The sequence below is a fragment of the Triturus cristatus genome, chromosome 8, assembly GCF_964204655.1.
Source record: "Triturus cristatus chromosome 8, aTriCri1.1, whole genome shotgun sequence".
Taxonomy (NCBI): Eukaryota; Metazoa; Chordata; class Amphibia; order Caudata; family Salamandridae; genus Triturus; species Triturus cristatus.
The window spans coordinates 207,103,094-207,126,665 of NC_140591.1; the positions used below are offsets into that span (position 1 = coordinate 207,103,094).

General features: G+C 44.8%; 1 protein-coding gene across 1 annotated transcript in view; it reads left to right on the forward strand.

The window, feature by feature from the left end:
• TMEM50B (transmembrane protein 50B) overlaps positions 1-23,572 on the forward strand; it is a 109,991-nt gene that overhangs the window by 63,821 nt on the left and 22,598 nt on the right. Inside the window, exons 5-6 of the mRNA XM_085621376.1 lie at positions 1,687-1,779; positions 18,374-18,431. Of these exons, the coding sequence (XP_085477502.1) occupies positions 1,687-1,779; positions 18,374-18,431 (151 nt within the window). The remainder of the gene's footprint in view (positions 1-1,686; positions 1,780-18,373; positions 18,432-23,572) is intronic.

Below are 23,572 nucleotides of genomic sequence, written 5' to 3' on the forward strand. Positions count from 1 at the left end.
CTTTAACCAGTCAAGGGCTTTATCCTTGATGCCAGCGTTCGACAACCGATCGGTCAGGATGGTGTGTGACACGGTGTCGAACGCTACCGACAGATCTAAAAGAACCAGGATCACTGAGAAGCCCTTGTCCTGGTACATATGTAGATCATAAGTGACAGACAGAAGGGTGGACTCCGTGCTGTGTTTCAGCCTGAACCCTGACTGAGACTAGTCCAGGCCGCCAGCAAGTTCGATGTAGCTGGACAGATGGTAGTTTACATGCTTTTCAATCAGTTTCCCTAGAAATGGATATAAGGATATGGGCCTGGGATTAGCTAGTTCGGTCCATGGGATGGTAGTATTTTTCCTGATAGGTCTAACAAGGGCTCGTTTCCATTCTCTGGGGATGTTGCCTGAGCTAAGTGAGAGATTCACCAGTCTTTCGATAGTCGCATACGGTGCAGTTCCCACACCTATGATTCCCAGTTGCTCCAGTCATCTGAAGCAAACTTTGTTGTGAAGGCTTTTGTTCCCTGCAAGTGGGCACCAGTGAATAACTTAGAATGTTATTGTGCTTAAAAGCAAAAAGATTTTTTTTCCAATTCTGTGTCCTCATTATCATTCAGAATTTTCCGATTGAATTAACAATGTTAACAAATACTATTCTCTCAATTATGCTTATGTTCTCTTTTTTTATTAAACATTCTTCCTCAGTTATAAAAACTCTAAAGCGCGGCTACTCACTCACTCATGAGGATCTCAAGGCACTGGGGGTGGGGGGGGGGGCTGCTGATCCGTCTGGACGTGGAGGTTGTGTTGAAGTGCCAGGTTTTCAGATCCTTCCTGCATTGGGCCAGCAAAGGGGAATGCCTGAGGTGGAGGAGTAGGGTGTTCCATGTCTTGGCGGCAAGGTAGGAGAAGGATCTTCCTCCGGTTCTGCTCTTGTGAATCCGTGGGACTGTGGCCAGGGCAAGTTGGGCGGAGCAAAGTTGTCTGGCGGTACCTGGAATGAGAGGCAGTGGTTCAGATATGTTGGTTCCCTTACGTTGAAGGAGAAGTTCATCTTTGAATAAAAACAAAATGTTTTTCGAAACCAAAGTGCCGCATTGAGTAATACATTTCTTATTGGCTCCTCTGGTGTCTTCATCGGTCAAAATTCTGTTGATTACTTCAATAGTATCATCCTGCAATATATTAGTATGTAAAGCCTCTTTATTGAGGGTAACCATCATTTGTGATTCGTCATTGAATGTCGTACCCTCGATTATAGAGATATGCGCAGAGCATTTAATATAAGATTTTTGTTTCAAAACCAAAGGCTTCCATCAAAGTCCCCAAACAGCTAAACATAGGTCTAACCGGAGGATCCCAAACTTTGTTATGGATCTTTGGGGGCCCATAGATTGCTAGTATAATAGGGTTATTGTTTCTAAGAAATCTGAATTATTATACCTTTTAACAGTTTGAACAGTGCTGTGATAGAGCATGCTTGATTTAGTACATTTCTAGCGTGCCCATGATGAGGGAAGTGCATTCCTAGTGTGGGCATGGTGAGAGAAGTATTTTACTACCTGAAATACATAGAGCAGTGGCTGTTCAAAGAGTTGGAGATGAGTATCAGTTGAATGAAGCTTGATAAACAATACCATGCTCTCGTCATTACCTTATATAGTTTGTGATAGCCATGTCTTGACGTCTATCCAACAGGTGCACGGATCTGGCTTTTTATTGGCTTCATGATGATGTTTGGATCGCTGATTGCTTCTATGTGGATCTTGTTTGGAGCCTACGTCACGCAAGGTAAGAAACAATTTCTTCCATACAGCTGTAACAAATGCTAGCTAATTATGAAATTGCGTTTTATCAGAATCTACTCATGCCGTGTCCCATTTTGAAGGTGAATAAATGAGTTTGGAAATTAGAATGGGTGTTGGTGTGGAGATGAATTAAATGATTGGTCACATCAGTGAATCACTTACAACTGCAAAGATTTTAAGTACAAGCTATCAAGCTTAACACTTATGAGCGACATTATGTTCTTTTATCTGCTTTTCTACTGTCAATGACGATTACTGCTGATGAGGGCCTTTTACTTACACAGGTTAAATTCAGAGCTGCTGCCACATCCTACTTGCATGCACCTGCTAAATTGGAAACAGTGTTTCAGTGGGAAAGATGCTTGTTCAACCATATTTCATAGGGTTTTAACCGAGCCAGAAAGAGCAGTGGTTTTACTTATTTATATGGTTATGCTGATGGCGTCCATTTCTAAATGCTTCAGGAAGGGGTCAGGGTTTTGGGGCATGAAGGCAGTGTTCAGGTTGATTAAAGGCATAGTCTGAGGCACGCTTGAAGCAAGGCTTGACCTCAACTTGTGAAATGGCAGGGCCACTGGCTGACAGGTGTATAGGTGTATACAGTTTGTGTGTCCGGGGGGAAGGGGTTACACTATGATGTAAAGATAGGTTGTTTTCTTTCTTTTTTGTTGTTAAACAGACGTTCTGCCCTGTAAGCATTCTCCTTTATGTGTACGTGCTCAGGGCATGACTAGGGATTTGGACAAATGTTTTTCCGCTCAAACCTAACTATCCTCAGTCAATACATTAAAAGGGTAGCAAGAGTGAATTCTCTGATCCTGCAGGAAAATGTTGTCTCTTGGTGTTTCTGGTTCAAGAGATAGATGAGGTATAACATTTGGAAGGTCCCAATAGTTCTCAACTCAAGAGAAACATTTGTGAACAAAAGTAGTGCTGGCAAATGCATAGTATGAAAGAGAGAGCAGACTGCCTCTGTATTTGTTGACTAATCACAGGTGAAGGAGTATGTCGTTGAAACTAAGAAACTCTCCAGTATTATGAAATTTGAGTGTCATCCTGCAGAATCATCTGTCCAAAGAATCAAAAGTTGCTCTGTCTCATGACCAATAAGGATACTTTGCCAATAAGATCTTTAAAAGTCCAATTGGTTCATTAGCTGTTAGACCTTGTTCGTGCAATGGATCCCCAGTATGAACCGCATGTGGTCTGAGAAGACCAATTTAAGGACTTATTTTTCAGTTTGAGGCCTGTAGAGCTGCTTGGCATGTAATTACAGAAATAGTTGCAAGGTATAAGAATTTTGCCTGTTTTTGAGGAGTGCCAGATATTCTTCTTTTAATGTTTTGAACTTAGCACTTCTGTGTAATTGTCATTTCAACCTTATGGAATATAGAGGCAGATAACCACTATATTTTGTATAGTTTCACTTGAAGAGCTTATGATCAGAGGTCTTTTTCAAAGTAGAGTAACCATAACCTCCTGTAATTGAATGATGCAGTTCTTACCTGTTCCTGTCATATGAGCGATTAAATTTACTCTAGACAGTAAGAGATTCATGTTAGACTCATGGATTTCGCTTTACCTTGCCGATACTTGCCTTACTGTTGTTTATTTGTGATTTAGTTCCTGACCAAAGAGTTCTGCCGTTACAGTTGCCTTAGCGGGGAAAATTGAAAAGTGATCGTGGGCAAAAAAAAAATGATGGACTGGGATGCATCCCTGAGTAAGTACAAGTGGCAGAGATTAGTTCAAGCATACCACCCATCACTTTTTTATATTCCTCGATGTAATGCCCAAAGGACAACAGGCATGCCCAGACATAGGCTCCCTGCTCACCGTGCCTTAGGACTCAGGCTGAACCCTACTGACAAGGCCTGAATATGGCTAAACTGGTCTGAGGTTTCTTGTGTTACTGTTACATTTGGGCTGATTGCTTCATATCTGAGGTGGCATGTTGGGCAAAACAATAATGGACTGCGATGCAGCTCAAGTAATTACTAGCTGCTAAGATTAATTCAAGCATTCCACCCATCTCTTTTTGCATCCACCATTCCTATAGCTGGCACCAAAGTCTTAAATCGGTGATACTCTGCAGGCTTTTCGTTTGTGCTGTACTAACAATCCGCTCTGTGTGTGTGCGCTAACTAGCGTCCCATATGGTGAACAGTTTCACACATGTGGTATAATTTCCTTCTCGTAACAATATCATAGGCTGACAGACGCTTACTTAAACCATTGCTGTTCAGGAGTGTAGTGAGGTCACTAGACAGCAGGTCTATTCAGCAGTAGGGGAAGAAATGTTTTGATAAAAACTGCAGTGTATTCCATTACGTATGCCAAACATATCTTTGGACTCCAGCCTTGTGAAGGAGCATAGTCTGCAGTTCAAAACGTTTTTCCTGAATGGCCAGAAAAGTGGAGTCAAATAGCTTCTGAATGTTTTTTACTTTGCAGTTCTTTTGGGGCTGTTTGAGGAAGAGTTATCAGAGTTATTTACACCTTTAGGCTGTGATCTACTATTGATACTAGGACCCTCGGAACAATATGGCAGGCAAGCAGAGAAAGGGCAAATGCAAATCGGGTTAGAAGTGTATTTCCTCATTCCGAATAGCAGACAAGTGGGGTGTATGAGGCATAGCACCCTTCAGAGAACTGTTTTTGTCAGTAAAACAGAGAGCAATTCCAACAAAGGACCACCGACACTACCTCATGTGTGACAGCAACTCTCAGTGGCCTGAACCAATGTTGCAGGGATTCTGCTTATGCACAGAACTACGCGCAGGAAACCAGGACCTCAGAGAATTGTGGTGTACCAGAAACTCCCCTCAGAACCAAGAACCCCTATCCGACTAGCTTAGTGTCCCATTCGTTATCCGAGATTTTAGCTCGGCGGTCCCAATGTATAGACAACCCAGAACAAGTGACTCAGATACTCTCAGGAGTGGTGGGAATCCGAAATAACCGTTGGTAGCTATATATCAGTCCACAACAGAATAACAAAGACACGGTAAAGTTTAAAGAGTTTATTTTATAAACCTCGCGTCCTAAGATGCAGTACTTTGGCTAACACAAGCAGACAAATGGTTAGGATCAGCACCATCAGCATTGTTACAATACCATAGAAAATGAAAGGAGCAATCATAATAATAATGACAGTGGAAAGCAACCACCCTCCTTTCTCTAGCAACTAATAAGGTATTATTAGACTAATAGAAGGTCTCTTAGGCTTGCATGGGGGACCCCATACCTTATAGATCAGCTTAGTGGAATCACATCACAGGATCAGCTAGGCTCTCTCCTGCAACAGCTCTTCGTTTCGAATGTCACAGAAAACATGCTGCTCTGCAATATTAAAGTGCTCGTCTTTCAGGTATTTGCAGCTGTATGTATGTTATGGCTAAGAAGTGGTACGATAAACCTGAACACAACAACCTGCCCCGTCTAGTGACCCAGACTCATTCTTTACACGGTGTACAGACCAAGGTCACTGTTAAGGATGTTAAACAACAGACGGTTCTCATGTGAAGCAAAGTCGAGTCAGCAGTTCTCGATTGAATAACATGTAACAACAGTGTTGCGTGCAAAAGCAGCAAGCTGGCTTTCTAACAGCCATCGAGGTTATGCTAACTTAGCGTTGTACATAGGGCGTGGTTAACCCACACTACACCACCCTTTGATCGGACTACTAACCACTAGGGGCGCACTTATCAAGAACGCAGAGTTCAAGTTAGAAAGAACGGAACCAAGGGCATGAATTGTAAGTCCACATAAGGTAAGTGTAAAGTTCAAAAAAGGAAAAAAATTTAAAAAACAGGAAAAAGATGTCGTCGGGTGGAAAAAAAACATACAAAAATGGGGAAAAAACGACATTGATCGATACAGCATGGGTAGACCAGGATAAAAAGTCAATCCATAAAAGTGTAGGCACAATAAGTTGCAACAGCCTCCAAGAGGAAATCATTGGAGCGTTCCGCAAAAGTATCTGCCATCCAGTTCAGCAAGGGAAAGGAACACACGTGTTCACTCACAATAGGAGCTTCCAGCACCACATGGGGACAACAGGAAGGTTCTTCGATATAACTTCGTTCCAGAAAGTCAATCGCAGCCTCTTCAATGGCCCAATTACCAAGGACTCCATGTGCCGCACCCAAGGCCATAAACCCAACACCAGAGCATTCATACTCATGAGCCGTTAAGGGACCCATCAGTTGACCAAAATCCGGTACAGGTTACATCGAGGTTGACAGGCATAAATCCAGAGCCCACTGGAATGGACAATCCAGGCAGTGAAAGACGGGTTGCTCACAAGTAAAGAAGGGAAACCGGAAGGACAATCCATATGCCACACTTAAAATCGCCAGGGGCAACGTGCCATAGTATTCAAGCATCCGGTTACGCAGATGAAACAGCCGGGGCACGTTGTCTCTGTACGCAAGTTGCGCAGCCATTGCGTAGGACGCAAACCAGCAAAAGTGTTCCAGCAATAAGGGCAAGAAGCAAAGGCAGACCTCCGAAGACGGTGGAAAAATAGAATGAAAAAATGCGGGAATCACACCAAAAATAGTCTGAAAGCAGGTCACGAGGCCGGAGCCCACTAGTTAAAAAAATGAACTATGCCGGTCGTAGACGAGGCATTAAAGATAGTCTGTATCAATGTTCCAAAATGGAAGGGGAGGTCAGTATTTAAAAGCGCCTGCACCTCCGTGCGGGTGTTTGCCACGTGAAGAAGAAAGGTTTCACGGGAAGAAGTTAAAGCGACCTCCCTTTGAGACGAAAGAGCCCTTATTCTGCTCATCTGGTTGAACTCTGCGCTCAAGGTTGGAATCGAAGGCCAGATAGAAACATCAAGCCGGCCATGCGGGTGTGGGACAGGACATTATTACAGCAAACTACACGCTGTGAAACAGTGACTATGTATGGTATGCCCTTTAGCATCCCACAGCAATTTTCATTATTTAAAAGCAAATAACTACCGTTAGCAAGCAGTGTAAATGAAGGGGTTATAACTGGCACCGGTACACCTTTCAGGACGCAAGCCAAATTAGGAGCGTGTACATTGCAAGCACCATGTAATTGTATGTGTCTACACACCACAGAATGATCAGGAGCAGAAGTGCATTCCTCACCCTTCAGATAAACCTCTGTGCCCTCCCGCATGCATCTATATGTAAACGGGAGCGACCAAACCTCGTGCAGGAACGCACTACCAAGTTGTTCATATCTGCCAAGAGCATAATGTTTCATGCACGAACTAAATTTAAAAAGCGAAAAAGGTAAAGTGATCACCCCGTGGATAAGCCACACGGCTGAATTTAACTCCGCAATAGAGAAAGGCAATGGTTCTAATTTCTCAATGTGCAGTAATGAATAAGTCGCATCCTTCATAGACATAAACTGTTGTTTCGCCGTTAAATTAAAAGGGAGGAACAAAGAGGAAACATTCATGTAATCCCATGGGACCTTCCCTGCCTTCAACGTTTGTAAAGTCCATCCAAACTGCATAACCGAACGCAACTGATTCTGGCTATGGTATAACACAGACAAATCATCCTGCACAATGTCTACGACAGATGAAACAATGTTATCTAAAGTATAGATTCTAGAAGACAAGGTATTTATACTATTATCAATCACAGCCAACACTTTTTCCATATTGGCCTGGTCAATAGCACGTAATCTGGATGCAGCCTCAATTTGTGACAATTTCCAAACCTCGTTGTAAATAGCATATACCCATCTTTTGGACCTGCCTATTGCAGGACCTTTAATAAAATCATTCAAATCAATTTTGTCGTTTAAACGTGACCAATGAAGTTTAACAGACGCTAATGTGGAATGTTGCAGCCACGACTGGCATAACTTACCCACAGAGTAGGTAGTCACAGTGTGTGATGCTTCAAAACGAGGATCTACCCTGACTTGAGTGTACCCAGGTGCCAAGGCTAACAATCGACGTTGACCAGAATCTGAACCAGTTTGCCAAACCAACCAACCCTCAAGATTAAATGCCAAAACATTAAAGGTGTTGTTGGAAATAAGGGACTGCAACTTAATAAGGGAAAGATCTGTGTAATTACCCCAGCCGGGGTAAGCACCCAGATCCGGGATTGTGGGGGAATTCATTCTTTTAGACGTAGACAAGCCAAAACAAGTCGTCTGAAAAATAGATGAATTCAAAAATAAAATATGGTTAGGGATAAGACAGGCACGATGCATAGCTTCTGTTCCCCGAACCTGCCATGGTTTAGTACCCCAAACCGATTTAAGATCGATAGTAGCTTTCCATAGCTCATAGCCTCCGACAGCCAATTTGTCCATAAAGGACTTGGAATATAATAATTTGGTATGTGTCAACCTTACCTTCGAAGCGGTCTCAGGCGCCATTTTAAAATAGGAGGGCGGTTTAGACACACTAAAAGCCGAAAAATATGTGAACTTGTTCACTAACGTGGCAGAACTGCCACGAGAAGGGGCCGGACAATGTTCCCATTGTGTGTAATTAACAAAGTTGCGAAACGTATTTGCTCTGTGTAGGAAATGTGTGCCATAATGTTGATAACAAAATTGCTCACCATAATTTGCAGAATTTAAATAGAGATCTTCAGCATCAAATGCAGCATAATATTTCAGATCAGAAAATAGTGCTTCTATTGCTTGAACATCCCAATCATCAGATCTAATATTCTGTTTAACAACATCACCCATAGAAACACGAAATACATTAGGCACATTAATCACTTCGGTAGGTCCATGAATTTGAAATTTAACAGCATCCCAAGCGATCCATCACGCACAGGCCAGGCAGTAATGTTCACAAAAGTCTGGTCCCTCTTCATAATGTGTGATGAGGAATGGGGGGCCAAAGTTCCAGCAATTGAACCAATTGTAGATCGTTCAGTCAGGTAGTGTCCATTTATAATTTTAAAAAACACTACCACAAAGCCAATTGTCATGAACAAAAAAATACATATTAGCACCAGCCAGATGTAAGTCCATGGTGCCACTAAAAAATGTCTCTTGAACCAGGCAAAAAATATAGCAATTTTGGAAGGGGCAGTGGAAGTCATTGATTCAGTGTCAAAGGAAGAACGGGACTGGTTAATCGCTGTTGAATGTAAAAGAGGCAACGGGACACTTGCAGGATAAGCATACTCAGGATCATCAGGCAAACCACCGGCAATAGGCGGTATAGGAGGGGAAGCAACAGCATGCATCTCAACTGCAACCTCGGGCATGATGGTCGAGGGCGGCATCACAACAGAATTTCGTAGAATGGAAGGGCAAGAAACTGAAGGTGTCATACTATGAAGTATCGGCCACTCGCTGTAGCTTGACATTGTCAATCGAGATGTACCTGTTATCCTTGCGACCAGGAAGTGGTGGTAAAATAACTGTACGTGTACCCTGGACTCCAAGCACCGGGACTGGTGCACGATAAGAGGGGCCAAACTCTTTCTTGTTCTCCACCTTCTCACGGACCAGGTCACCAACTCGAGATAGCCAGCCGACTACCGGAATCTGGAGCTCAGCTTCGCATGTAGAGGGTACATGTTCCTTCGCCAGAGTGTCTCTTGCTTCTTGTAGATTCTGCAATACAGCACAGTGATCATCTAGGTCAAAAGGCGCGGCAGCCGCCGCCATGTCTAGACCCTCAAGGTCTGGAACAAACATTCTTACTCCAAAGAGCATCATGTATGGGGTCCGCCCACCCAGAGACCTTCTAGGGAGATTATTAAGTGCACATTGCACGTCATACAAGTGGGTTAGCCAGCTTCGGCCTGTACCTAAAACCCTTGCTGTCAAAGATTGCTTTAGGTCACGGTTCATTCGCTCCACAACACTATTGCCCTCAGGCCGGTATGGAGACGAAAATTTGACTTGGACCCCCAAACTTCTCATGGCTTCTTTGTAAGCCCTAGAGGCAAACGCAAGGCCCTGGTCAGAATGAAGGGTACCACATGCAAAACTCCCAATAAAGACACGCAAATCCTTGATGACCGTCCGGGCATCAGTACTCCTTTGCGGCCACACCCACAGAAAACGTGTGCACGAATCCACTGCAACCAAGATGTACTTGTACGCAGTATCAGAGGAAAAAGGACCGCAGTGATCTAAATAAACACACGCAAGTGGTTGATTAGATATAAACCGCTGCGTCTGTGGTGGACGCGCAACAGTAGAAGGTTTAATCTGCTGGCAAATGTCACATAAAAGGACATAAGCCCGCGTTTGTTTGTACAAACCGTACCACCAGTTACGCTGCTGTAAAAGAGATACAGTCGCCGAAACGCCGGCGTGCGCAGACGCAACACCTTCGTGGGCAGCTGTAATCAGAGATGGTCTGCAGTCCACGTTGGGAATCAATCTGTCACCAACGTCGTTAATCCTCACTAACGGGACGTTATCAGGACTTAAACGATAATGGTAGCGGGAAGGGAATCCTTTCGGAAAACCCGTCCCTGTCTCGGACGCAGCAATAGCTGCCAAGATGTGATCATCAATCCTAGTTTTGGATCTTGTAACTGCTGCTACTAAATATGTCGCCACTGCGGTTTTTGCTGCCTCGTCAGCCAAACTGTTACCGACAGCATGGACACCAACACGTTGGTGACCAAGAGTGTGAATTACATTCACGAGGGGCAGACCTTCTTTAAGTTCTGCCACTCGAACCCAAAGCGTTTTGTACTTCACTGTGCTACCTTTCGAGTCACGAAAGTCAGTGTGACTCCAAAAGTGTAGATTCTCGTTGTACGATTGAACACAATAGAACGAGTCACTCACTATAAGAGTGGTGACTCGAGGATCAGCAAACTCCAGTGCAAGCACCAGAGCTTTCAGCTCTGCCAACTGCGCGGTACAATCACCCAATGACTGCGTATGCACGACATCAGACTGGAACTCACCATTCACAAAAGTACCCACAACAATTGCGCAGGCCGCTGAATAGGCGTGCTTTGATCCAGTTGCGGGTTGCGCAGACCCATCAGTGTAAATGACACAATGGTACTCCTCGAGCGGGCATAAAGTCAGAGGAGCCAAATTCATACTCCAAGAACTCCTGTGTCTGTAATGCCGCGTCAAAGATATATGTGACGTCAGGCGAAGTCAAGGAGGTCGCCGATTGTATGCAAAGCCTTAGAATTAGGTACACTGGCTCTAGTAACCGCCTCAAGGGCTGGGTACGGTGTTACCACCAGCATATGCTTTCCCTGTGATAGCGCTCGCTCTTTCAGGATCGCCATCTGAACTGCTGTCAGTACCTTCTCGACAGCGGAGAAGCGCAGCTCAGCCGAAGTGTACAAATGAGATTTGTATGCAATGGGGACGGTGTCGCCTTCATTGAACGTCAAGTAGGTGAAACCCACTGCACCTGGTACGATTCTAATGACTAGGTTAGTGTGGTTATCACGAGTTTGTAAAAACTTTGAAGCAAGAAGATCAGACTGCAAAGATTGCAATGCAGCCGAATGCTCAGGCAGCCAGCAAGATTTGGTAAAAGTAGGTTGTACCAAGGCATAAAGCGACTTGATACGCTGGGCATAATCAGGAATGTAGGTACGGCCGAAATTCAGAAAACCCAGCAAAGATTGCAATTTCTTCAGTGTCGTAGGAGTACTGAGGCGTGCGCATTTCTCAGGAAACTGCGGAGCCAAGCCTCGACCCTCATGATTGAGTTCGTACCCCAAGAACAACACTGTGAACTCGGCAATGTGGGACTTGGCAAAGTTGAACTTGTAACCAAAGTCAGCAAACATAGTTATTATGTTATCCACTCGAGCAAGGTGTGGAAGCAACTCGTCGTCCGTCAGGTAGATATCATCTACATACGAATATGCTTCCGGGTCAATCATCTCCAAAAGTGAGACCACACGAGCAGCAAAGACCCCGGGGCTGTTTTTATAGCCCATCGGGAGCCTTTTGAACCTCTTTTGTTTGCCACCCGAGGTGAACGCCGTCCACTCATAGCTATGAGGAGACAGGCTGTGGCTATAAAAGTCATTGGAGATGTCAAGAGTAGTTTTAAAACGTTTTCTCACGAGACTATCGACGTGAGCCGAACTGTGTGTATTCTGTACCGCACATGTCCGGCAGTGTGAATTTAAGTGCCGGTAATCCAAAAATAGGCAGTACGATCGTTCAGGCTTCGTCACAGTGAATAAAGGATTATTCATGGGTGACACACAAGTTTCAATTACTCCCTGATATTCCAATTGTTCAAGGATGGACGCGACGTGAGATCGAGCCTCGCGACGCATGGGGTATTGGGGTTGTGGCTGGGGTTCCGACCGCAACGGAATCGTATGATTGGGAGAAAATTTGTCCCAGCCCACCTGAGTACGGTACAACGCCGGCTAACCTGTTAGAATGTTCCAGTGGCACCGTGTGCCCAAAGGACGGGAGGATTACTACCTCCCCTCTAGGAGCCTCTAACACGAAAGCCGGGGGCCAATCCGCCTCCGCCAAAAGGATATCATAGGTGGAGGTTAGGTTATCCCAAAATACCACTTTAATTTTACGTTGTATGTCACCCTCAATTAAAAGGTCAATTTTAAACATCCGTTCAGGAGGAGCTACGCGAGTATCAGCAGTTTCAACACTTACAAATGTATCAGTTGCTGTCGCCGCCAGAAACGGACGCAGCGCTTGTCGCACTAACTTCCGCCGCGGTGTCTAGCAGCGTTAGCGCCCATGTCTGGTTCAGAAGCTGTGTCCGTACCATCTGAGGCATATCTCGCAGTCAGAGCAGCAACTTTCTTCTTTTGAAACGGGGGTCTTTGACGTGCAGACTCGTCCTGCTTGCCTTTACCGTCAGTCTGACGGGGCTGCTCACGACCTTGAGCACCCCTTCCCTTCCCACGATCTCCGCCACCGGATTGAAAAGCCGATGTTTCCTGTGAAGAACGAGGAGAACGTTGTTCAGGAACCTGAAATCTATCAGGTGACTTAATATTAGAACGATCGCGCAAATCATAAGTGCGTTCACTTTGTGTCTGCACCGGCGATGCAGAACGAGACCTCCGTTTCTCTTGCTGCTTCCCCTGTTTCTTAGCTCGCCAACTTTGTTTTGGAAAGTTGGGCTTCTCGTCTTTTGTTGACGAACTCACTTTAGTCTGCTGCACTGCAGTCGGAAAGATCACGGCGGGTTTCACACCCAAGGCGCTACGACCCACCATTCTGTAGGCTTTCGCTATAATTTTAGCGAATTCCTTTGGCCTGTCGCCTGGATCCACAAGTGCCAACATATTGCACACTTGGAATTGCATGGCATCTCCTTTGAGGTTGCCCAAAACCATGGAACAGACCACATCGAAGCTGTCGACAAGCCTCAATCCCAACTCAATTGCTGCCTCCGCACCATGATTGTCTTGGACTTTCTTGATGGCTGAGGGCAGTACAGACATAGGCGGAGTGCCATAGCACTTCGCATAGGTCGCAGCAAAGACCTTGCCCCAATTGTCACAGTCGACAATATCTGGGACCAGATCCTTCGGCAAAGTTATAGTGAGGATCCTGTGTTTATCCACAGGATTAGTATTTGGAAACACGGCTTCAAATTGATCAAATTTTTCAGCAAGCCAGTAAGGAAATTCATCCCTATTCTGGGGGCGCTTGCCGACAACCGAATTAACCATAACAGGACTTATGACCATCGCATGATGGTCAGTCGTGTGGCCCGCAACTGCAGGTGCCCCCACCTGTACATTGCGAGACACGTACTGCACTAACGCCCTATGAACCGTAATCAGGGCTGTGTGTAGCACTCGTAACTCCGCCACCGCCACAGTCATGTAGCGGGGATGGGGTGTATAACCGGCCAGCACCGGCCATGTGGCCCCTGCAATTGACAACGGGCCCATTCTCGCCGGTGCTACCGCATGGGGAAGGGTGCCATTAAACCAAATAGTATGCTGCCAGGCAGTGAGGGGTATCTCAAGTGTCCGATAAGGGGCATAGGCTGCAGGCACCGCGGTGTGAGTATATTCGTGGAACAAATTGTCGTTTGCATCCACTTTCTCAAACGTCACCCAAGAGTAAAACAACTCATACGGGAACGCCGCATCAGCGCCTACCACTAAAATAACAGCCAAGCCATCATCCGGGACCCCATAGACCCTCAAATGTGGGGTCAGGGGAACCCTACTATGCGCAGCAACATTGACCGCCATCGGGACACTCAGAATATCAACAAAAAGCTATACTGTAGCACTGGGGTTCAGAAAAAGACAACTTTTTTAATTATCAAGCTTGAAAGAACCTTTAGTCGAAACTTAGGTAGGTTAAGCCGTCACTCCCGTTGTCCGGAAACCAGAGTGAGGGCGTTGTGGACTAATAAAAGCACTACTAAGGCGTTTCAGATCAAAAGACCAAACGTTAGGTGCGCCATGTTGCAGGGATTCTGCTTATGCACAGAACTACGCGCAGGAAACCAGGACCTCAGAGAATTGTGGTGTACCAGAAACTCCCCTCAGAACCAAGAACCCCTATCCGACTAGCTTCGTGTCCCATTCGTTATCCGAGATTTTAGCTCGGCGGTCCCAATGTATAGACAACCCAGAACAAGCGACTTAGATACTCTCAGGAGTGGTGGGAATCCGAAATAACCGTTGGTAGCTATATATCAGTCCACAACAGAATAACAAAGACACGGTAAAGTTTAAAGAGTTTATTTTATAAACCTCGCGTCCTAAGATGCAGTACTTTGGCTAACACAAGCAGACAAATGGTTAGGATCAGCACCATCAGCATTGTTACAATACCATAGAAAATGAAAGGAGCAATCATAATAATAATGACAGTGGAAAGCAACCACCCTCCTTTCTCTAGCAACTAATAAGGTATTATTAGACTAATAGAAGGTCTCTTAGGCTTGCATGGGGGACCCCATACCTTATAAATCAGCTTAGTGGAATCACATCACAGGATCAGCTAGGCTCTCTCCTGCAACAGCTCCTCGTTTCGAATGTCACAGAAAACATGCTGCTCTGCAATATTAAAGGGCTCGTCTTTCAGGTATTGGCAGCTGTATGTATGTTATGGCTAAGAAGTGGTACGATCAACCTGAACACAACAACCTGCCCCGTCTAGTGACCCAGACTCGTTCTTTACACGGTGTACAGACCAAGGTCACTGCTCACTGTTAAGGATGTTAAACAACAGACGGTTCTCATGTGAAGCAAAGTCGAGTCAGCAGTTCTCGATTGAATAACATGTAACAACAGTGTCGCATGCAAAAGTAGCAGAAGCAGCAAGCTGGCTTTCTAACAGCCATCGAGGTTATGCTAACTTAGCGTTGTACATAGGTCGTGGTTAACCCACACTACACCAAGTGGTGCTTGTAACCCAGTGCCTGGTTAAACAGACATTTTTCCCTGGTTCGTAAACCTTTTTTACCCAGATCTGGTTGTCAAGATCCAGGTAATCGGTAGCAAAACATCCAGTTTAAAGTGTCCCTTTGTGAGTAAACCCTCTTCTTCATGAGAGAGATTCTTCCACTCCTGCTTGGGCATTGAGACCCCAAGTTACCTGTGTACTGTGGATTTGGGCTAGTCTTCCCTTTTGGGTGTGATCCACGGACTGTCCACTGTGCACTGAAAGGTTTTGAATGTTTAACTCCCTCTGTATAAGGTAGGGGACCGTTCTCATTCTGTACCAGTAGGTATGCTCAGTTGCACTCTGTTTGATATGACCCATCTAAATTCTGACGTTAACTCCCCGTGGCTAAATATTGCTTCTGCTTGATGCAGGATATTAGGAAGGCGAAGGCTGTTGATGTGGTGAGTGAAAAGCCTTGCTATAATAGTTATTTCTGTCCGCCACCTCGCTGGCCCTACCATCATAGGTCAAGTAGAAAACTACTGTATCTCACAGCATTCCACCAGTCTATCTTCAAGTGACAACTTGCCAAGTGGTTGCTCTAACAATAGATCAGCACCAAACCGAGGAGTTAGACACCACCTTCCTTGCTCCCATTCCAAATCTTGTGACAACAAGAGCTTGTCTCAGTCTCTCATTCAGTCCCTGGCATCTTGTGTTTCAGGGCCACATTCGGTGCTGGCATTGTATCCCCTCAGGACTTCATTGTTTCAGAGTTCTCCTGGTCTGATTCTGCTCTTCTTCCCTTGGAACCAATCTAAGAAATCTTCAACATTCTGATATGTCTAACCTGTTTGTTTATTCCATGGTGTTATAAGTGCCAGGCTAAAAACATGTTCCTCCCCAGCTCCAGGTTATATTAGACTCTCCCACAACCACTGTTAGCCACATTAATCCTTCCATTTCCCTACTTGATAACTCAGCAGGACCATTTAGATGTGTGAGATTCCTCTTTTTTGAATGTGAAGACCACATTGTATGCACAGTTCCATTATGAGGGCCTGGACAATGCCCCTGTACAATGTCATTGAGGCCAGTGAGTAGGCCTCAAGCAAAACAGCACTACTCTGTGCTAGCAAATGCCCTTTTGGCTTTGCTTTTCCAGACACAGGCACACCTGCTGGGAAATCAGGACATTGATGTTCCGGAAGAGACTACAGTAAGATTTTATCATCTTGCATGGACAAGGATGAAGAAAGAAATGGGTCCTCCTGCCAAAAGATATCCTGGTACATTATGGTGAAGTAAAGGCTACATTTGTAGCAATGATGTGACTGTTCAATTTCCCTGCATCCAGATTATGCTAAAGATGTGTGTGCACCCTCTTTGTCATATTCCTCCATCTGGTTCACATGTCAACTGTGCAGGGAACGACCTGACCAATGGTCAGGTTGTGCTCCAAGGAAGTATTAATTGGTGGCAAATCTCTTATTTTAATGAGGTGTACGGTCACTAAAGGGATCACTTAAGATGTGAAAATAGAATGGAAATTCCCAATATGTGGGGAAAGGATTTTCAACTTTATGCAATGTATGCAGGTCTGTGCTGTAATTTAGACTTTTGAGAGATGGATCGGCATATAAACCAGAATCAAAGTTTACTTCCCACGGGATTGAAGGCGATTTGGAAGCTATCATATGTGACAAGATCTTGGTCTCAAAAAGCCTATTGATCACAAGTAATGCTATTACATCCAAAGTGGTGGAGTCCTGTTTCAACAGATAAGGTAATGCTGTTGAAAAATATTGTGAATATTTGTGCTGCGTGATATGACAATTCTGTTTTGTAGAACCTGAACGGCTCTCGTGTGGTTGTTTTCTTGCATGTAACTCATTACAAATGCAAATTCTGAAAGAATAAACATCAGCTTACGAGGAATGCAGTGAATCTCTGTATTTTATTAATCTTAACAGTTTGTGTTCTAGTTTGGTTTTAGTGCTTGAATCTTCTATATGTGTATTTACTGTTGTCTGTCCACTAGTAACCGTTTACTTGTATTTGGGGCCTTTAAAAATGTTAATGTCATTGATGGGTAAATATATTTGCATCACCAATAAGCGGAGGATGATATCCACGAGCACACTAGCCTTTGGAATTTTGATCAATTATTTATAAATTAGAGTACATCGATGATCGCACAGGTTTTCTACGAATTGTAAGTATAATAGTTTGAGGTTGTATGACGTAACAACGCATTCCGTTGCAACGCATGCCTTTACAACGCATGCGTTACAACGCGAATGCCATTGCTACGCATCACCTTTACCATGAAAATGTCTTTACCACGCATACCTTTACATTGTAAAACGATGCGTGGTAATGGTATTTTTTTGGTATAGGTGTTTTCTAATCCCTACCCTTATTCCTTTCACTGCTCCTTTGTGCCCTCCCCCTCTCTTTTCTTTATATATATTATCCCTTCCCTGTACCCTTGTGCGCCCTTCTGCCCCAACCCACAAACCCTTCTATTAAATATCCCCTGCGCTACATAACTCCCTCATTCCTTTATTACTTTTGAATTTAATCCCCCTTACCTCTCCACATCCTCTTTTCTTCAGGCTCTTCGGTGGTGCTTCGCATGTCGTAAAGAGAAAGCGGAAGTGTCTTTCCGTTTCCTCTTAACGACGCCAATTGCCTACAGAAACAAGTGCGTTTTTGGGGGGGATACCCCCCCAAGCCCCCTTTTTTTAACACACGCTTTATTTTTTCTTGGGGGGTAGATCCCCCAAGCCCCCCTTTTTTACGTTTAGCCTTTATCACACATTCCTATACTACGTATCTCGTAGTAAAGGAATGCGTGGTAAAGGCTATACGTGGTAACCACGCATGCGTTGTTATGCATGCGTGGTTAAGGTTAAGCGTTGAAACGGCCGCGTTGTAGCGGCTGTTTCCCATAGGTTGACATCATGACTGCTGTTTTGCAGCTCAAATATCTTGCGTATTTACAAATTATGAAACGCAGTTAAAGTGAGCAATTTAACTAGTAGAATTTCGTTACTTAAGAATTTATGCCATTTCTCATATTTTTTATTCCCACATTGTAAGATTTCATGTTATTTTGGAAATGTTGAGCTTTGTATGTGTTTATGATTTCTTTGTCATGGTTTGCTTGTACAGTTGTTGGAGCACCATTATCTTAATTTATTTAAGTGAAAATGCAAAAGAAAAATTCATTTAATCAAGTTGTTAAATATTTCTTTTAGGTGTCCCAGTTTACCCTGGTCTAGCCATATTCTTTCAAAATGCTTTAATATTTTTCAGGTGAGTAACAATTGAATCTGATGGCTAGAATGGCCATGCCAGTAAAAAGTAAAAATTAAACGTTTGTAAGGTGTTATGCATATTTTGTGAGATACCGACCTTCCTGCTTGTTTCTGATACTTTTCTTGTTTTTTTTTAAATTTTAAATCGGCTGTATTATTCTTATTTTTTAATGTTTAAGCTGTGATGTTTTTTGGGTCGGTATGGAACTAAATGTCAATTACTACTTCTGCCTAATGCACTTCAGTGCCCCCACTTCATGTGAACTTGTTTCAAGCAAAGCATGGAAGATAGTATTTTCAATAGGAATAAACACAATTTTAAACGTAGAGTTTACCTAAGTAGATCAGGGGATAATTGGTTTTATATAAATAAAAGTAGATTTAATGTATGAATCCTGTTCTGTTATACGGGTGAGTAGCGCGCTTCACAATTCCCTGATTGATTGATTGCACTGGAGCACTAAACATAGCTATCTGTAACCAGACAATTTCTTTTTTGAAAGTTGAAAAAAGTTGCGTTATAGACTACAAACATGGTCCGAAAAGCAACTACAGAGTGTCTTTACAGTTTTAAAAACAAGAGGATAAAAGAATGGTTAAGATGTTGTAAGCACAAAATGTGCAAGTAGCAGAGAGTCTGGGAAGAAAATATGTAGCCTATTTGTCAGTGCAGTGTTCACCTTGGAAAGCTTTGCTTTGCGACTGAGAGCCCATTGAAGAAAGAATGACAGTCCCGACTAGCAGTGTGGACATAAAAAAGCCCACTTAATAGACAAAATTACACATCAGGGCCTTGCGGACAGTCTAGAGCTTGGCCATTAGGCAAAGAGCAATTGTCAGTGGCTGGACACTGATGGCCTGGTTTCTTTCATGATTGTCCAAATAACCCGCTCCTCCCAAGAGCTGTGGTGCCGTTTATGCATACCATACATATTTAAAGAAGCTACACGTCTCCTTAAGAGGGTCCCATTTAGGTGGAAAAAATCACAAAAGGCAGAAACAAATCTCTTTGACAATATGGATAGTTTTTCATTGAAGATGAAGAGCTTTACAGTGGTTAGGAAGCAATATATCAAATAGAGAAAGAGTTTAGCATGGTCTTTGAGGCTTGCAAATCCAAGCAAGAAAACAGCTGCAGAAAAACAGCAAAATCGAGGAACAAAAGAATCTAAGGAGGGCACCAAACATTACAAAAGAAAAGAGAATCATAAGTGTTGCAACACCTCCTTCACACATCTGAGCTCCCTTATATAGGAGTCAAACAGGAAATTACTTCACATAAAAGTGGTTGAATACCATCTGGACAGGAAAACTCTGCCGAAAGAGACTGGGAAGATGACCAGCTTAGTTAGGATTGATATAACTCCAAGCACACTCAACGTCACAGTTAAATGGCATTGTTCTTCTGTGGCAAGTGCAAGAAGAGGGACCTAAAACCTGACATGTCCTTGAAAATCTGATGTCTCTGATCTTGTGTACAACTGCACTCCTACTTCCAAACTCCCACCCTGGACCTCACACTGAGCAGCCTGCTGCCAGTGGAAACCCTTCAGAGCTACAGTGGCCATGAACACTGCAAGACTAGACGCCTCCCTCAGGTGGCCGCCCCATCCCAGAAGTGACGCATTCGTCGCCACTGTTAGATCTGATTGGGGAAGGATGTGGGGTCTGCCTCAGACCCAATCTTGGTTCCTGAGCCACCACTGCAGTTGGTGCACAATTCCCTCTGAGATCTGGACGTAGTCTGCAAGATTCCCCTGATGCTGTACCCACTGGAACTTCAGGTCCCACTGCAGAGCCCGCATATGCCATCTGGCATACACCAGCAGCCTCAGTCATTCTCACCGAAATCTGTAATAGAGGCCGAAACATCGGTATCATAGCCTGAATATCTCAGGCTCGCTGCTCGAGAGGATAGGCCCGAAACTGCACTGTGTCCAGAACCGTCCCGATGAAAGAGAGCGTCTGAGAGGGAGTCCGGTGTGACTTTGGTACGTAGATAGTGAACCCCAGCGAATGCAGGAGGTCCGCCGTAGTCTGGAGGTGGGAGATGAGAGCCTGGGGAGAGCCCACCTTTAACAACCAGTCGTCGAGACAGGGGTAGAGTGGAACCCTGGATCTGCGCAAATGTGCTGCGACCACCGCCATCACCTTTGTGAACACTCCAGGGGCACTGGTAAGACCAAAGGGGAGCACGGTGACCTGAAAGTGCTCGTGGCCCCCGAAGGTAACATATGTGGGCTGGTAGGACGGGTATATGAAAATAAGCGTCTTGCAAGTCAAACGCCACCAGCCAGTCTCCTGGGTCGAGTTTAGACAGAACTTGGGCGAGGGTGAGCATTTTGAACTTCTCCTTCCAGAGAAAGAAGTTAAGGGCCCAGAGGTCTAAATAGGATGCAGGCCTATGTCCTCCTTGGGTACCAGAAAGTAGCAGGAATAACAACCACAACCTACTACTGGCACAGGGACCCTCTCTATAGCTCCCTTGGCCAAGAGAGCCAATACTTCCTGACAGAATTGCCAAATGATCCTCCGTCATGCAGTCATAAGAAGGTGGCATGTATTATTATTATTATTAAATTAAATTTATAAGGCGCACAGCAACCCGGAGGTTTCTCGGCGCCAAGGACATATTACAAGAGAGAGAACAACATCTACTGATTAAATAGCCAGGTTTTGAGGCCTTTACGGAAGATCTTATGGCTGGCTTCATGACGAAGTGGTGCGGGTAGCGAATTCCACAGCACAGGAGCCAGATAGGAAATAGACCGCCCGCCCGCCCATGCGTGACAGTTTGAACCTAGGAACTAAAAATTTTGCTTGAGATGAGGATCGGAGCAGACGGGTCTTGGCACTTGCAAGGTGGAATGATTCTGGATTGACAACTGTGGGAGATTTATACGAAGATAATGTTCTGTTACCCTATGAGACACTCCGTGAACGTTTTGATCTCCCTCGTGGGGATTATTTGCTGCATGCGGCTCTGGTGTCGGCTATGCAACGCCGGTGGAGCGGGGGGCTATCTGTGCCTGGAACATCCATGGCTTGCCAATATGTGGTGCTGGCGGCTGGAACCATTAAAGCCGTCACGTGTTTATATCGGCAGATGACCTGAGAAAAGCTGGCCCCCCTTATAAGGTTGAAGCAACAGTGAGAGGAGGATATTGAGGGGTACATACCTGATAAAATATGGGCTGAATTGCTGGAGCGGCCCTGGAAATGTTCGAGGAATGCCCGATTCCAACAGATCCAATTTTTTATTTTCAACAGGGCTTATCTTACTCCAGTCAAAATTCAACACTATTTCCACACACTCGCGGCGCTCTGCCCCCGGTGTCACGCAGAGGGGGCTGACTTCCGTCATATGCTGTGGAGCTGCCCTCGGATTGGGGCCTATTGGAAGGAAGTGTGGACCCTACTATGCGAAGTTACGGACCGGCAGATTGAATTGGGTATAGGTCCCTGTTTACTACACTGGTTTCCCCACACCTCGAAGACTAAAATAACCAGTACATTTATAGACCTGTGGCTGGTACTGGCCAAGCGGGAGATTACGGCTAATTGGAAGGCGCAGCGTGGGCCGAGATTACAAAAGTGGAAGGCGGAATTTATTCGGTGGGCGGAGTGCGAAACGTTTCTTCGGCTGCAAACGGCTACCCGTGCTCATAGCGATAGGGCAATGGACTCGACCCGAGCCTGGAGAGCATTAGCAGAACTCCTGAAATCCATAGATGCCTATGTTGATGTGGGCTCGGAGATTAGTGAAACGCACAGCATACCCTCCTCTGGGCCTGGTTAGAACGGTGATGGGAAGAGTAGACAACTTTTCCAGCTAGTCTGTCAGCGGTCCTGAACTGAGAAAGTTTGAAATGCACTTTATAGTCGTAGAAGAAGCAATTGTGAGCAAAGAACTGGAGGCCTTGTTCTGTATCCAATCAATAAGTCATGCCAGGGGAGTTGTGGGAAGGGGGGGAGGGAGGGAGGTGGGGAGGTAACGTGGGATAGGTTTAAGGTTTTGTGTACTCTTCCTTTATTACAATATGGAGCTTCTGAATGTACTCACTGTTATTAGCATTGTCACGCTACACCTTGTTACGACAGGATGATGGTGAATCTAGAGGGTGGTACATCACAGGATATGTCAATGAGTAAGGACAATTCTGATTGTACGCCATCGGTTAGGAATAGACACAATTGTACAAGGAGTATTGTATATTACGACCATAGTACGCGAGTGGTGGCTCCCGATTGAAGTGTTTCTGAGTATTACATGAGATTAATCAATAAACCTATTTTACAAAAAAAATCGGAGCAGACGGGTCGGGAGGTATGTCTGGGCTAGGGAGCAAAGATATTGGGGTGCTATGCCCAGTTTGATCTTATGCATATAGCTTAAGACCTTCAATTTAGTCAGGTTCTCTATCCTGAACCAGTGAAGATCACGGAGAGCACCTGAGATGGAAGACATTCTCGGCACATGGCAAAGCAGTCTAGCAGCTGAGTTCTGAACCACTTGCAGTTTACAAACTACCTCCTGATTGGCTCCTAGGTACAGGACGTTGCCATAGTCCAGCCTAGACATAATCAAGGCTTGGATCACCGTTCTTGGAGCCATTTTAGGATGGTAAAGCAAGTTGATGCGATCTTAACTACTTGCTGTCTCGTAGATAGCTGATAATCTATAACCATACCTAAGTTGCGTGCTGTTTTACCGGTTGGGGTAGTTCGCCCATTTGTGGTGGCCAATGAAGAGGGCCCCAGTGGTCTTTATTTTTCCAGAGGATCAGAACCTCAGTCTTACCACCATTTAAGTTTAGCCAGTTAGTGTGCATCCAGCTAGCTATTTTATGCAGCCCTAACTGTAGAGATGACACAGTGGAAGGTTCGTTGGAGGATAAGGAGAAGAGAAGCTGGGTGTCATCCACATAAGAAAAGATAGACAGCCTAGCTTCTTCCGCAATGGTAGCTAAAGGGCTAACATAGAGATTGAATAACACAGGGCTAAGTAGCAAGGGGTAGTCTTGAAGGGGAGGGAGTAGCCCCTTTGGACTATTTGCAGAACCCATCTGTCCAACACGTGATGGATTGCCAGTGGAGGAGATGATGGCGGGTCCTGCCTCCTATAGGCCGTTGATGGGC